This window comes from Scyliorhinus canicula, chromosome 4 (assembly GCF_902713615.1).
Source record: "Scyliorhinus canicula chromosome 4, sScyCan1.1, whole genome shotgun sequence".
NCBI classification, from domain to species: domain Eukaryota; kingdom Metazoa; phylum Chordata; class Chondrichthyes; order Carcharhiniformes; family Scyliorhinidae; genus Scyliorhinus; species Scyliorhinus canicula.
In genome coordinates, this window is record NC_052149.1 from 60247866 (window position 1) to 60263174 (window position 15309).

General features: G+C 42.6%; 1 protein-coding gene across 2 annotated transcripts in view; it reads left to right on the forward strand.

Moving 5' to 3' along the window:
- Window positions 1–9433, forward strand: part of tm2d1 (TM2 domain containing 1) — an 89130-nt gene extending 79697 nt beyond the window's left edge. For both annotated transcript variants that reach the window (XM_038794320.1, XM_038794321.1), the window contains one exon: window positions 6163–9433. Coding sequence is in view for 1 of the 2 variants with exons in the window: in XM_038794321.1 (XP_038650249.1) it covers window positions 6163–6240 (78 nt within the window). In the remaining variant the exon portion in view is untranslated. The remainder of the gene's footprint in view (window positions 1–6162) is intronic.
- Window positions 9434–15309: the final 5876 nt, after the last annotated feature.

Consider the following 15309-nt stretch of genomic DNA (forward strand, 5'->3'; position numbering starts at 1 on the left):
ACCCTTAAAGCAAGGGGTGCCCCAAAGTAAATAGTGGCAACCACAACAAATGGCTATGGAAAATTAGAGAAGAGTCAGATAGAGGGCAACTCTCAAAAAAGATCCGTAAGCAATAGAGACCTCATGGAAGAGACAATGGAAGACCTCAAAAGAGGAAAATATAAGAAAGTGGGTAAAAGAATATCCCAGAAGGAGGGCAATGAAAGACCCCACAAGAAGGGCAACAAGAGAGCTACAGAGCGGAACCAAGTCAACACTTTGTCGGAGACAGACCTGACCAACAGTGAAGCCAAAAGGCAAGTAGGAATAAAGATTCCATTTGTGAAATGTATGTGCCCAGTAAGAACATGATGGATTCCACTTTAAGAAACCGGGAATTTAAGAACTTCAAAAGAAACTAGGAACTATTTAATATAAAGAGAAATCAACAAAAATAATTAACGTTCTAGAGAAGACATTAAAACAAGGTTAAATGACTGACTGCAAACTTGGAGAATAAAGAAGGTACAAAATAAAATTACACAATGAAGTTCAGAAGGAGAAACTAATGAGATGATATAGTCTAAGCTAAACTTCCATGAAAAAGCAACTGGAAAATAAGAACAAGTCCAGTTAAGAATTGAATTGGGAGAACAAGAGCTTGAAGAAGGAAGCTTGGCAATAAAAAATTAACTGAAGCGGTAAATACATTGAAATTGACAGCAGAATCAACAATTCAGACAGACAAAGAAACTGAGATTACGTGCAGCAACAAGATTGCTGAAATGGTCACACTAATAGAAGAGCACAAGAACCAAAATGATAAAATGGATGATGAAAAAGATGCTGAATTGAAATGCTGGAAAGAGAAGAAGCTTTATTACATGGCCTAAATGCCAGGAACAGAATACCACAACCATTCCTTCACATGTTACAGACCAAGATTGTGAAAGAACTGTCAACACATAAGATTTTATTGTCTTGCGATATATGCCTACATGCATTATAATGTATGGTGCCTGGCAGAGCAAGGTCAACGTGGGACTGGAGAGTGGCACTGCCAACAGAGTAATGTATGTAGTCAGATGATCAGAGGACAGTCTAGAACTGAACTCTGTCAACAACATGACTGCGTTGAATAGCTCCATGCAAGAATATGGGGATAATTTTGAGCCTGCATTCTCCGCCCGTGAGAAACTCGGTGCGGGTTCAAAATCCGGAGAGAATCAATAAATGCAATTCTGTAGGTGGGATTGGGTTTCAGCATTTTTACCCCCTCCACCCCGGTGGAGTAGTGTGAATCATGTCGCAGGAGCCCTGGAACCTTAGCATGTCACTAGCGAGCACTCTCTCCAGATCTTCCCCGCCACAGAATATTCACCGGGCACCCCAGCATCATTTACAGCTGAGGCAGCCGTGGTTCTCCAGACTCTTCAATTCTCGGGTGGCACCGGAGAGCACTTGTGAGACACAGGTAAGTTCAACTCGGGGCCTTGGCTGGAGTTTAGTCGCTCAATTTTGGGAGGACGGGTTGCTAGCACATCTTACCTTCTATTTACTTTGGGGCACCCCTTGCTTTAAGGGTGGTAAGAGGCCGGTATGGAAGCATTGCTTCCTATGTCCTCCTTGCTTTGCTTATGCCCAAATCATCACTGAGGGAGTGCCCGTCCTTAATGGGAGGTGGAAAGTGGGTGAGAGGAGGTGGATACTGAGGGTCAGTACTGGGAGCGACTATGAAGTTCCTGGGAGGGGCCTCATGAGACGCCAGACTGCAAGGGTAGAGTGGGATTCTCAGGAATGCGCTGCATCAATGTCTCATGAGGAATGAAGACCCTCTCACTTGGGGAAGCAGAACTGAACTGTGAGTAGAAGCCCATACTTAGGCAGAACTCTGAAGACCAAGGGGTTAAGCTCTATTGAATATCAATTCTGGTTGCCTGGAAAGTTTGTCTCTCAGGAATAAATGTGCAGGACTGTGAAATAGAAGAATGAAAGTGCCCTCCAGATGTGTGCTTGTCATGCTAATTTCAGGCTTCACTCTAATCAGCTGTGCCTCATCTGCCGCAGGAGGCATTCATGAGCTTGATAGGCAAAGATGGGCAGGTTAGGTGGATTGGCCATGTTAAATTGCCCATAATGTCTAAGGATGTGTAAGTTATGTGGGGTTATACGATTACGGAGATGGGGGAGAGAGGTGAGTGGGCCTGGATAGGTGCTCTTTCAGAGGGTTGGTGCAGACTCGATGGGCCGAACACCCTCCTGCGCTGTAAGAATTCTATGGAATTCTAATTTCATTTTTCATTGACAAGTCAATTGCGCCAATGAAATATGCAGAGCTACGGTTCACTGCCACTGATGACAGTACCTCTTTGAGGCAAGGCTCCTTTTAAATTGTCCTTCAGTTTATTTAATTTGGTTTAATTGGTTCAACCAAATAGATGAAGTCCCAAACATTGAATGCCAATGCTCATACAAGAGTTTACATCACACAGGATAGACTGATGTGAATCTCAGTGCCAGGCTTCATAATGAAGTCTGTCTTCGCGCACCCCATTGCATGTCATGATGGGAGCTTCTTAGAGGTATCCAGTGAGGATGTAGAAGGTGGGGGGGGGGAAGAGGTGCCCATCCACTCAATAGCCTTGCCATCTAACACAAGGAATGGGGGGGTTGGAGAACGGTTGGGTGAAATGTGCTGGGCGGCGTTTAAATGGACCTCCACAGTGATTGCAGTGGTTGAGTTTACCTGGGAAGAGTGAATCAGCGGGAGGCCACTAAGGGGGTGATTCCCGTGGGGGAAAACCTTTCTTTAAGAGGCACAAAATTCTGTGACAAATGCATTGGTGGGATTCGCACTGTTTTTCTCAAAGGAACTGACACGCATCCATTTTTTGTTAGGATTTAGATTTAGATTAGATTTAGATTTATTGTCACAGTGAAAAGTATTGTTCTGTATACAGTCCAGGCAGATCGTTCCATACATGAAAAACATAGGATATATGATAAATACACCATGTAAATACGTAGACATAGATATCGGGTGAAGCATACAGAGTATAGTGCTCAGTGATTATTCCACCCTATGGTTGGAATTGTATGTAGATAAAGCCTACCAATAAAAGTGTTTCTGTTTAAACACTCAAGCCTCAAGATCTTATCAATGAACGATCACCACTGCAACATAAAAGACCCATATTAAGTACATAATATGAAACTTCGGCCGTGGATCAAGTTAGATCCCCAGAATTATTGTCTCTTAAGACTGGTCCCCTGTCGTACCAAGACATGGAGGGACGGATCATTTGTAAGCACGTGAACCACTTGAGGAGAAGAGAGAGATGCTCCAGCAGTCAGTGTTTCCATCAACAAATGATTTTGAACCTGCAAGCACTGAAGTACCTGATCAGACCTGATGTCTCCGTAGTAATGAACTGCTTGTGCTAGAAGAGGTACCCGTTAATTGCACTTTCTGTTAATATTGATCCTATGGAAGCATCTCAGACTACGGAATTACGCCTCACAAAAGACAGAAAAACCCTCAAGGACCTTTGTTAGAATTTAGGACTAAGTAACTAAGGGGACGTTGGCGAGGGAGGGGAGGGGAAGGAAATATCCCCTTTAATTGGCGTCTGAAAGTTTAAAATATATATACTGTATATATATTTTTGGTGAAGGTATTTGTGCTCCGGGTGGGGCTAAACTTTTTTTAAATGAGCGGCACGGTAGCACAATGGTTAACACTGTCACTTCACAGCTCCAGGGTTCCAGGTTTGAGTCCAGGTTTGGATCACTGTCTATGTATAGTCTGTATGTTCTCCCCGTGTCTACGTGGGTTTCTTCCGGGTGCTCCGGTTTCCTCCCATAATCCAAACATGTGCACGATAGATAGATTGGCCATGCTAAATTACCCTTAGTGTCCAAATAAAGGTTGGGTGGGGTTACGGGGATAGGGTGGATGTGTGGGCCAAAGTAGGGTGCTCATATTGAGGGCCGGTACAGACTCGATGGGCTGAATGGCCTCCTACTGTGCTGTAAATTCTATGATTCCATGCTTCTATAACTTAGTTATTGAAGAAGGAGTAAAGCGGGAAGGGTTGTGGTGATTGTCCCTTTAAGGGCAATGCAGCAGAAACAGGTCACCAGGCTTGGGGGGGCCCCAATGGGACTCAGAATGGGGAATCTCCCCAGGGAGTGGAGTTCTCTTCAGTCGGAGGCATGTAGGGAGAAAGCTGCAGCTATGTGGCTGCTGAACAATTTTTATTTATTTTTGTGTTCATTAATGGGATTTCTAAAAGTGCATATTTACAAATATGTTGCAAGAATCTTACATAGTGTAGCACTATGTAAGTTTCAAACTACTGTTAGACATGACAATAACAGGACAGAAATTGCTGCAATGGCAAGTTTGATGGCAGATATTTTGCACTGACCAATGACATTGCATTATATTTACATTGCTGGAACATCAATCCAACAGCAGTGCAGCACTGTTGATGTCACATTTGGGGTCTTGTAAACATAGTGCCTAATTATTCATTAACCAATGAAGGAAAAGGACAGAGAACCAGAAAATCAGAGCAGGCCATGGGTGAATTGGTGAGTAAGAGGAATAGAGAGGAAAAAAAGCAAGAGAAAAGAGACAAAGACAAAACAGAAGAAATAATCCTCAAACTTAACATTTAAAATTAAACAAGCAGAAGAGGACATTGTAACCCAGTTCTATTTGCATTATTATTATTAGTCCTTTGAAGAGTCATAAGTGAATAACATGGTAGGTATGAAAAATATACAAACATTCTTGACACATAAAATAAAGAACAGATCATCATGATCAGGAACTGTGGAGCACCCACTGGTTTTACTATTGCACTGCTTTCATAAGAATATAGAAATTGATAACTCAAAAGTCAATTCACCTTTTTCCATCCTCAGAATCACAATGTAATAATAATAGAATTGTTGATTAAGCATTGCATTCAATCTCCATTAATTAGCCTAAAACAGGCCAGACACGGGGAAACCCCAAATGTTGGAGAATGTTTGGGAACCGTAGCTTCAAGGTCATCTTTTTCTTTTCAAGCATGTGACACTTTCCATGCCAGGTCTTAATTTATTTGTGTAGCATATCCAGGAATGTTATTTTTAGGACAAAATCTATCCAGTTTACATTTGAATGAGTGGTCTCCTGTTTTGTCAATTTTGCTTTGTATCCTGAAAATTGTTGCCATATAACAAAAACAGGTGTGTGGATGGCAGGGCTAGCACAAAGATGCTGCCAAGACAGTTAAAAAGATACTAACCTCTAGGTACAATTCACTGTCTGCTGGTGTAAAACTTCACAGCTTCATTGTTCCCTTTCTGGGTCTCCAAGGTTGAATATCAAGTCAGGACCATAAATCACATCTTTAACAAAGTCCTCCATGACACTAATTATAGCCTTAAATGGCTGGGGTGGGAATAATTAGTAGTAACATTGTAAATCCAGCAATTCCACAATTGAAATTAAATTCAACAGGGAGCCTCATGACAAAAAGGTACTTTCATCAGCTTTGATGTTCTAGCAGAGAAGCGGTCATAGTGTCCAGCAATTTGATGAGAATCAAATTTCTGGTTTATTTTTTGAATTAGCTAATAGTGGCAAGCATAGTTGATGTGTCGTTGCAGTGAAATGACTTGCTGCAAATTTCTGGCCCAACAGTAGAAATGAAAATGGGATTGCAATGGGGAGCAAAGCCTCTTACTAACTGATGGTTTACTGTAGCTGTGTGTGTGATCCATCGCAGGAAGTTCATATATAGGACTTACAATGATTACAGTGCATTGTGCTAAACCTTCTCTTCCAAAATGTGCATGATGCTGAATATCTCATTCGGACCATTCTTTAACAATTCATAATGCGCAATAAAGCATGCATGGTGTATTCACATTTCCCCCTCCCGCATTTGCCCAATATTGTTTTCTAAAAAACAAGTTCAGCTGTTAAGTTTAATTGTGGTGTGCGTCGACTCAGTGCATTCATTTACCCAATTCCAATCTGGTTCCACAGCTATGTTTTGCCAGCTATATGGGTTTTGTTGACTGAATTGAATCTGATATCTCTAATTTGTAAACTAGCATAGAGACATAACAAATTATCCTGAAGTGGCATCTCTGTGCAATACATTGTCCATCCTTAATTCACAGAGGAAGCCCATCAAGGAAACAAAGGAACCAAGTGAACGTTGCAAGGACGGCAATGGCAAAAAACTTTGGATAACCTGATTGAGTGCAGATTTAAGAACAATGATCTGTGTGGATATGATAAACAACACTGAAGCATTTTGAACAGGAATAAAACAGCTGCATTTCTACAGTGATGAAAACCTGGCAACCATCAGTGTGGTTGTAAATAGCTGGGTCAAACTGGTGACACAGTAACTAAATCAATATGCATGTGCAGCCTACGTATACCTTTCAAAAATGTTGATTTTTAAAAAAAATTATAAATATGTTTGATATAATTCTGTTTATGATGGTTATACACTATTTATATATGTGAACTGATGTACTTCATTGCTTTGCCAGTTAGGGTGTCCAAATATCTCCCAATCACAGTGTTTCATAACATGTTGACTTCTATGACATTCTAACAAATTCTCTTGAAGTGGCATCTCTGCAATATTGCTGTGTGTTCTGTAGCTCATTAATACTCTGCAATGTATTAGATTGTTATGATTGCACGTGTCAAATTTGGCTTTTACACCTCTGAACCAATTTGAGCACGTTATCTCAACTTCAGTGCAAGACTGAGAAAATAATGTGCTATCTTACATGTGAGACATTAAGTCAAGGTACATGTAAAATATGTCATGCCGCTATTTGAAGAGGAGTCTCCACAGTGTTCAGGTTGGAATTTATCCCTCACCCATCACCGCTAAAACATATTGTCTGGTCATTATGGCTGTCTTTTGGGATCTTGCTTTAAACCTGGTTGCCACATTTAGCTACATTACAACAGTGACTATACCTCAGAGATACTTCATTGGCTGAAAAGTGCTTTGAGACATCCTCAGCTTGGAAAAGGCATTGTATAAATGCAAGTTTAAAAAAAATATTTGTGTTTACGTCAATATTATCAGAAGCTAATAGATTGTACTGGCATCTTTAAATGTCTTTTTTTAGTGGAATTTGGCTCAAAAAGGAGAATGTTGTCCATACTTTGTTGCTAAAGTTGTATCTTGGGTCGATTTTGTTTTGCTTTCTTCTCCTTTTATCATGATTTTATGTTGTCAGTATTTGAGATGTGGCAAAAGCTTCCTCAAAATAATACCAATGTTTAATTAACCTTTCAGAAAATTGCACTTGGATGTCTTAAAGAAGAACTTAAAGCCAGGCAGAGTGTCAGGCTGCATAAAGATGCTGAGTAGGTAATAAGGAATACTTGTGAGGTGTAATGTCAGAGTGGAAAGAATTATTTGGTCAGGAAGGGGTCACTATCTCCATTCCTGGAATAAAAAAACTGGATATTGACACAAACTACGATACTACCAGAGTTCCAGGGCAAGTATTAGAGACAGAGAGTATTGCTGAATATTTTCAAAAGGATGTAACCTTTGCAAGTCGTAACTACATGAAAATTTGTGCTTCTAATTGTAAAGTATGCCTCAGAAACAAGACCTGAATTCGTAAGAAATGAAAAATGGAATGAAATGAAAATCACTTATTGTCACAAGTAGCCTTCAAATGAAGTTACTGTGAAAAGCCCCTAGTCACCACATTCCGGCGCCTGTTCGGGGAGGCTGGTATGGGAATTGAACTGGCCTGCCTTGGTCTGCTTTAAAAGCCAGCTATTTAGCCCTGTGCTAAATGGATAGATTTAGTGAATGCAATGCCCAAATATGGATTGAAAAATCCTAAAATTCCATGTAGTAAAAACAAAATTTCATATCCAGTTATAGAAATCTGAAGCCTAATTTATAAACACATGGATCTGTGGAATATGATTCTCATAACACCAGTAAAAATCTCAGAACTCAATGTAATAAACATGGACTTTGGCTCATGAGACACTGGCAAATCATCGTCTTGTTCATGGATCAAAAATGTACAATGAATACAATCGAAATAACAAGGACATTTTGAAAGCTATGAGAGAGCAATAATAGAGATAAAAACTATTTGATAAAGTTATCTATTATATCCCATGAGGCTATAACCATGGTGCATTATTTCTTGTCTTTGCATAATAGATCACACCATGCTTTTGCATTATATCTCTGCTGGTCAACTCCTATGAGCAAGGTTTTGTATGGCTTTGTTCTTAGCTGTCCAAGAGTACTTGGCAAAGGATTTTCCTCCCAGTGGCGTATGCACATCTATAATGTGCCACAAGGTTAAATCTGGGCCCCCTTCTATTTCCCTCACTAACACTTTGCCTCTTGGAAGCATCATCTTTAGACATGGAGTCATTTAAATTTTCTAAAATTTACAAACATAGCAGGATATTGCAGTCATTTGCAATGTAAGTTTTAATTTGTCAACTCATCCGTAAAAAGTCAACATTTGTACTGTTGTGTATAGATGATCAGAGAGAAAAATCTGCCTTTTTGATATTGTAATTTTCACATTGCATGTTTTGGAACAGGGAATTTTAAATAGTTTGCTGCTTATATTGATACAACTTTAACTTTGAATTTCTCCCTGGAGACTAATAAAGTCTTGATGTTCAGGTGGCTATATAACTATACAAGTTTCACTTGTGATTTGAAATTAATTGAATGTAAGGGATGGTTAATCATAATTCAGTCATCTAACTTAATCACTGGAGGCCCTGATTCCCAGTTGAGTCCCAGATTCTTAGAATGTAATTAAAATATCAGAGAAGTATCATAAAGTGCACTGTCCACAAATGCCTTGCAGTATATGAAAATTGATTATCTTCAAATATTTGTACATCATCATCAGTAAGATGTATGAATGGCTTCCATATTTTTGACACTGTGGAACTCAATGAAAATGAGCTCTTAGTTTCCAAATAATAACTTGGATCACCATAACTTTTTTTCAGTACGATGCTTTTAGTGAAAATAAAGTAGAATAAAGGGAATAATTCTTGTTCATTGTGCACACCATCCATTTTGGAAGAAACTGAAATTGCCTTAGAAATCAAACAAATATTAATGACTCCAAGATGGTGATCCTTATTCACAGTGTTTTACAATGTGATTTATTAGCTGATATTCAAACAATTTATCATTATTTGATTTCTGGTTCTGCCCAGAAGAAAACAATTTGAAACATTCCAATTAAGAATTTATACTTTTAAAGGGAGCCTGCAAAGGATAAGGTACTGATGAGAATTATGTTGGTTTTATATTTGTATGGTGTGAATCATTTCATTATGTGTGCACGCTGTAACAAAGTAATATAAAATATTACACAAATATTGGTAACAATTGAACTCAATAATAATTAACTTTTTGTTTTTGTGGTGATGGTTTAGCAGTATTATGTTTCAAATCAAGTCTTCTAACCCATGGAGCAACAATTAAAAAAGAAACATTCTCTCTCCTAATCTGTTTCACATGGCAAAATGTAATTAATATCGTTCATCCGCTTAGTAGGTTACATAACCTATTTAACCTTGTAACAAAAGCTTCCTTTACACCTATCGGTTTGAATCTCTGAATTGTTGAAGGGCAACTTTCCTGATGTGAGCACCTGGTCCCACCAGCTTAAGTCTTTGATGCTGATCAGAAGGTATGAATTATTTTACAATTTTTGAGCATTTATACTCGATACCGCGTCCTTTGAAGGCAAGCATGCCATATGCTTTCTTTACCATCATTTCCACCTGTGCTGCCATTTTTAAGAATATGTGGACCTGCATGCCCAGATCTCTCTCCGTCTATGCTCCTGATGGTTCTGCAATTTATTTTATAGCTCCAATCTGAATTGGATCTACCAAAATGCATCACCTTGCATTTGTCCAGATTAAATTCCATCTGCCATTTCTCTGTCCAATTTTGCAGCCTATCTATATCCTGTTGTATTCTCTGACAAACATCACCATCCACAACTCCTGCAATCTTAGTATCATCTGCAAACATGCTAATTAGACCCGCTACGTTTTCTTCCAAATCATTTATATATATATTACAAAAAGCAGTACTGGCTTTGTGGTGGCACCCTCCTCTGAGTCAGAAAGTTATTTATTTACATGTCACTCCAGAAACACAAGAACATAATGCAGTACTGAAGAGCTCCTGCTGTGTAAGGTTTCGTCTTTATGACATTGCACACAAGGAAGAATAGGGGAGTTTCCCCTGTATCCAATATTTCTCACTAAACCAACATCACTAAAATCGATTATCTGGTAATTTTATTGCTTGCTCGGTTCGACTCTGGTCTAGCCAGATAGTCTTCTTCAATGGCTTTTTATCCTGCCCTTGCACTGTTTATTCTGAACTCCTCAATATTCTATCCTTGGCTCCCTTACGATTACTTTTCTCTTATGTTCAGGATAACAAAGATTAAGGAATTAAGTGAGATATTATGGATGGGATTTTCCGGACCGCCAGCCATGTTGGTGGAAAACCCGCGGGTGTGGGCGGGCTGCCGGCGAACCAGAGGATCCCACCGACGGAGAATTCCGCTGTAGTTATTGCAAAACTTAAAAGAATTTAATTTGACATACGACACAATAATTCTTACAAAAAGTAATGGCCCAGAACCTCCGGTGTTTGGAGATGGGAGGTACCACAAACATATACGTACGACCCACAGAAATCCCAATTTAAGCATACCCCCAGTTCACCCCCATCCCTGACACTTCTCCCACACCACACCTGAGTGACCACCAATCCAACAGTGATTGCTACTCCACAGAAGATTTGGACCAAACAATTTTCATACATGAGAGGTCAAGGCAAGACAAATAATTGATAAAATTTGTTGTGTTGGGGAGAATGCACAGGCTCCTTTCCTGCTGTGTGTGTCTTGCTCTGTTTCTCCTGAAAACCTTTGAAGAATGAGTTGTATGGTTTCCTTTCCAAGTTATGCTATTTAATATGAAACATATTCTTACAAAAGCTCTTCGTCTGGCTATGCACAGGTATCTTCTCTTTCTCAATATCCTGCACAATAAGCACCCTGACTCCAGTCAATCTGTAATCTTAATCAAGAAATTGAGGATTGAATTCAAGTACATTATTATAGTCTCCTTCACAACAAGTATTAAGCATCCAAAATGTTTCACGTTTCCTATTTTCCAACTACATGCTCAGCACTATCATTCACCGATATGGGGAATTTTACAAGGCAAGGAGAAGTGGATTTGCGTGCATGTGGGGAATTACATCCCTGGAAATCAATTATGGATTGGGATCCAAGCATCATCCTATCATCTTCTAGATTTCTGTGGGGCAGGATTGCAGGTGAGTGGGGAACCCATTGGATCTGACAGGTAAGCGATTTAAGATAGTTCGGAAGCCAATTCAGAACCGTTTTTATACTCAATTCTGCATTTCCAAGCAAAGTCTGACCTGTTACCAATTCACTAGGGACGCTGAAGCAGTTGCATAGTAGGAAAAGCTTCTTCAGTGAAACTGCAAAGCTTGGAAGACTTGAATCGGTGAAACTGAAGAGCTCCAGCCATGGCCAGAGGAGAGGCTGTTCAAAGCACTTCACTCAGAAGATGCATTCACTGCTTGACAGGTGAATGTCAACTTTTTGGAAGATACTCCTGTCTCGCATCTCAATCATCCTCAGCTGCACTTTCCTGCTTCCAGGCTTTACCGTGGCATGGGAGCAATACATGGATGTCCACCTTCACCCTTTGCTGAGGGCCAACAGCAGAAACAGCACCACCACCATCAGCAGCTGAAGAAGCAACATGCTGCCTTCTCAACAACAGCATCCCCTCCATAAGGCAGAGGGGATGAACACAGATGCAAGTGAAACACGGCGAGAGCCACTAACACAATGCCTACAGCAAATCATCAGTTCTGATAAGTCCGAGCACCATTGCGTCCGATGTTTAGCTCTGTCAACGCTAAGATCTGCCGCCTTATGTAGCAAGATCTCCACTGTTGAGAAGGTGCATAATGCATTGCCAGTGGCCGATAAGGTGCTTGTCACTGGAGGGACATCCATGCACACTGAAACACCACCCTCGACATTACCTCCCTGGTGTCAGTCTCACCAAGTTATGGGCTCTCTCATCTGCAACAAAAAAGGTGTTTTGAGTGTTAGAAATGACTGACATGGACAGGGGAGAAGGACAATATTTGTGGAGGTGAAACAAACAGAAAAATGCTGGAAAACTCAGCAGGTCTGACAGAATCAGTGGAAAGAGAAAATAGAGTCAATGTTTCAAGTTCCGAGCCCAGAAGAATAATCATATGGCTTCAATGTTAACTACCGTCTCTGCATAAATGCTGGCAGAGCTACTGAGTCTTTCCCAGCATTTTTACTGTTTTTTTCAGATTCCAGCATCAGCAACATTTCCCTTTTATTTGTGAAGGTTGGCTGTTGGGCATAGGTGTAAAAGGGCAACAGGTGGGTATAAGTGTTGGCTTCTCAAATTGTTACAGGAGGAGGTACCTGGAGAGAGAGGAATGAGTGGAGCTTCAAAGTGTGTTAGTGGAGTGCTGTGCAGGAGAATTCTGGTAAAGCCAGAGTGTGGGGTTTGGCACCTGGAAGCATCATACCACTTGCTTTCCTGCCCTCCTGAGGGCCTAATCCTCTTGGTGCATTATCTTCACTTTGGAGAGAGCACACTTCTGCTGCTCAATTCTATCCACACCTCCGTGGCTGGAGAGGTTGCCCCCTCTCCTCACATCCTGGGGAGAGCTCATCTCTCTACGGCCCTTGAGATCCTAGAACAGAACCTACAGATAGTGAGAAAACCAGGGAACAGCCTTCCCAGGACTTCTCGCCATTCTTGTGGTATTTTGCAAGTTCAAAAGTCCAAGTGATGGTGAATTCTTGTAACCAATGTTGGGCGATCATGTCTTACAAATTTGATTGAATTTTTTGAGGAGGTGACTGTGTGTAGATGAAGGTAGTGTGGTTAATGTAGCCTACGGACTTTACTAAGGCTTTTGACAAGGTCCCACATGGGAGGTTGATGAAGAAGGTAGGGGCCCACGGGATTTAGGGAAATTTGGCAAACTGGATCTAAAGCTACCTTAGTGGTAGGAGGAAGAGGGTGAGGGTGGAGGTTGTTTTTGTGACTGGAGGTCTGTGTCTAGTGGTATTCCGCAATGATCGGTGCTGGGTCCCAGTGATAAATAGTGAGGAGGATTAGATTACACGGTGATTTAGATTAGATTTAGATTTACCATATGCATCAAAGTACAGTGAAAAACATTGTCTGTTTTCAGTCCATTCAGATTGTTCCATACATGAAAAACATAGGACATAATGATAAATACAGAACATAAATACATAGACATGGCGCGGGATTCTCTGCTTGCCGACGCTGAAATCGTGAAAAGCGATTGGGCCAAGAATAGCTTCCGGCGGCAAAATCGGGCTAGGCGCCAGTTTGACGTCAAATCGCGATGATTGGGCACCCCGAAAATGCGTCTCCGGCATGCCAGGTCTGGCAGCTCCCTGAATGACAGGCGGCGCCTGTACATGTAAGGCCTCATGCAACGCCTCCTTGGCACCTCCTCCTCCTTGGCCTGTTGGGTGGCTGGCCCTACAGACTGTACGGCTGCCATTTGCTTCTCTGCAGCCATTCCTCTGCTGGCTGCTCTGCTGCTGCCCACCCTGCTGCTCCGGCATCCCCTTTCCTTGGCCCTGGCAGGGGGCCCTCCACCCCAGGCAGCACAGTCAGTCTGCTAGCAGGCAGCCCGGAGTCAATCCACTCCATTTCCTATGTCCTCTCTCTCGTTCAGCAGCCACAACCCCAAGGTCACGTTTTTGGAGACGACGGGTGAACCACACCTTTGGGAACTCGGCCCATCGGAATAGGTGCGAGCGAAGTCATCCCTCGAGGCCACCCTGCCATCTGTCGATGTCAGCCCTGGAGGCCCGCTTTGGACTCGACCAAGATCTGCATGCTCGTGGCCATGGAGCACAGGGAGTGGACTATCTCCATCTGGGACTGCACCACATCACGCTGCGACTGTGGGGTGAGAGGGGGGTGGGGGGTGGCCACACGTGTCATGGGCAACCTCAACCCGGGGGTCTCGCTCGCCTGTGACCGCACTCCACTCCGGTGACATCCTTTCCTCTGGGCCACCGGCTACGTTCAGGGCCCTCTGCTCAGGCATGGTGAGGGGGCGCAGTTCTGCTAGTTACCCTCCGGTCTTATCCCGCTCCCAGTGGTTGTGTGCGACCTTCTCCTGGAGGGGAGGGCAAACACAAACAACGACACCGTTAGATGGTCCGACGCATGCAGTCCAGGGGTTTGGTAGTGGCGGCTGGCATGCATGCTGGCATGTGGGGCAGCGTGGAGGGTCAGCCGTCCCCTGGGGGGGAGGGGACAGTTACGGGTGTGGGGGGGGGTGGGGCTAGTGTCAGGGGCACAGAGCAGCCAACTCACCCTGGCCGCCCTGAGAAGGTCATGCAGTTTCTTCCGGAACTGCATGCCAGTTCGGACGAAGTTGGCAACAGCGCTAACCACCTCTCCCACGTCTGCCCAGGCACGGTGGACAGTGGTGCCTGGCCGCGCTTCCTCCCGGGCCGGGATATAGGGTCATTCTTCTCTCCTCCAGTGCTCCAGGAGGTGTCTAGCTCAGCGTCCGTGAACCGTGGCACTGCTCAACTTCCAACCATTGTGTTGACTGGGGCGGTGTGTGTGTGGGGGGGGGGGAAGGACTGTTTAAGTGCGGCTGCGTGTTAGCCACATAAGTACTAATCACGGACCCGGTGAAGTGTTTTCCATGGAATTGGTTGTATTCCGCGTGGCAATGGTGCTACACATTTAAAGTAGCTGAATCGATACAGCTGTTGCGCCGTTTTTTTTTCTGTCGTAAACCGCCACGCTTCCTCCGCTGGCGTCAACATTTAGCCTCAGAAACAGAGAATCCAGCCCATGGATATCGAGTGAGGAATACAGAGTGTAGTGCTACTCAGTAGAGAAGGTGCGTGGAGAGATCTGTTCAGACCATAAGAAGGTCATTCAGGAATCTGGTAACAGCGGGGAAGAAGCTGTTTTTGAACCTGTGCGTGTTCTCAGACTTTTGTATCTCGTGCCCAATGTAAGAGGTTGGAAGAGAGAATAACCCAGTTGGGAGGGGTCTTTGATAATGCTGCCCACGGACTTCCGGTTGCGGCTATGCGGAGCTAAGCCGCACGTTCGGCAGCTCCCGCTACTTAAGGACTTTTGGCCGATTTGAG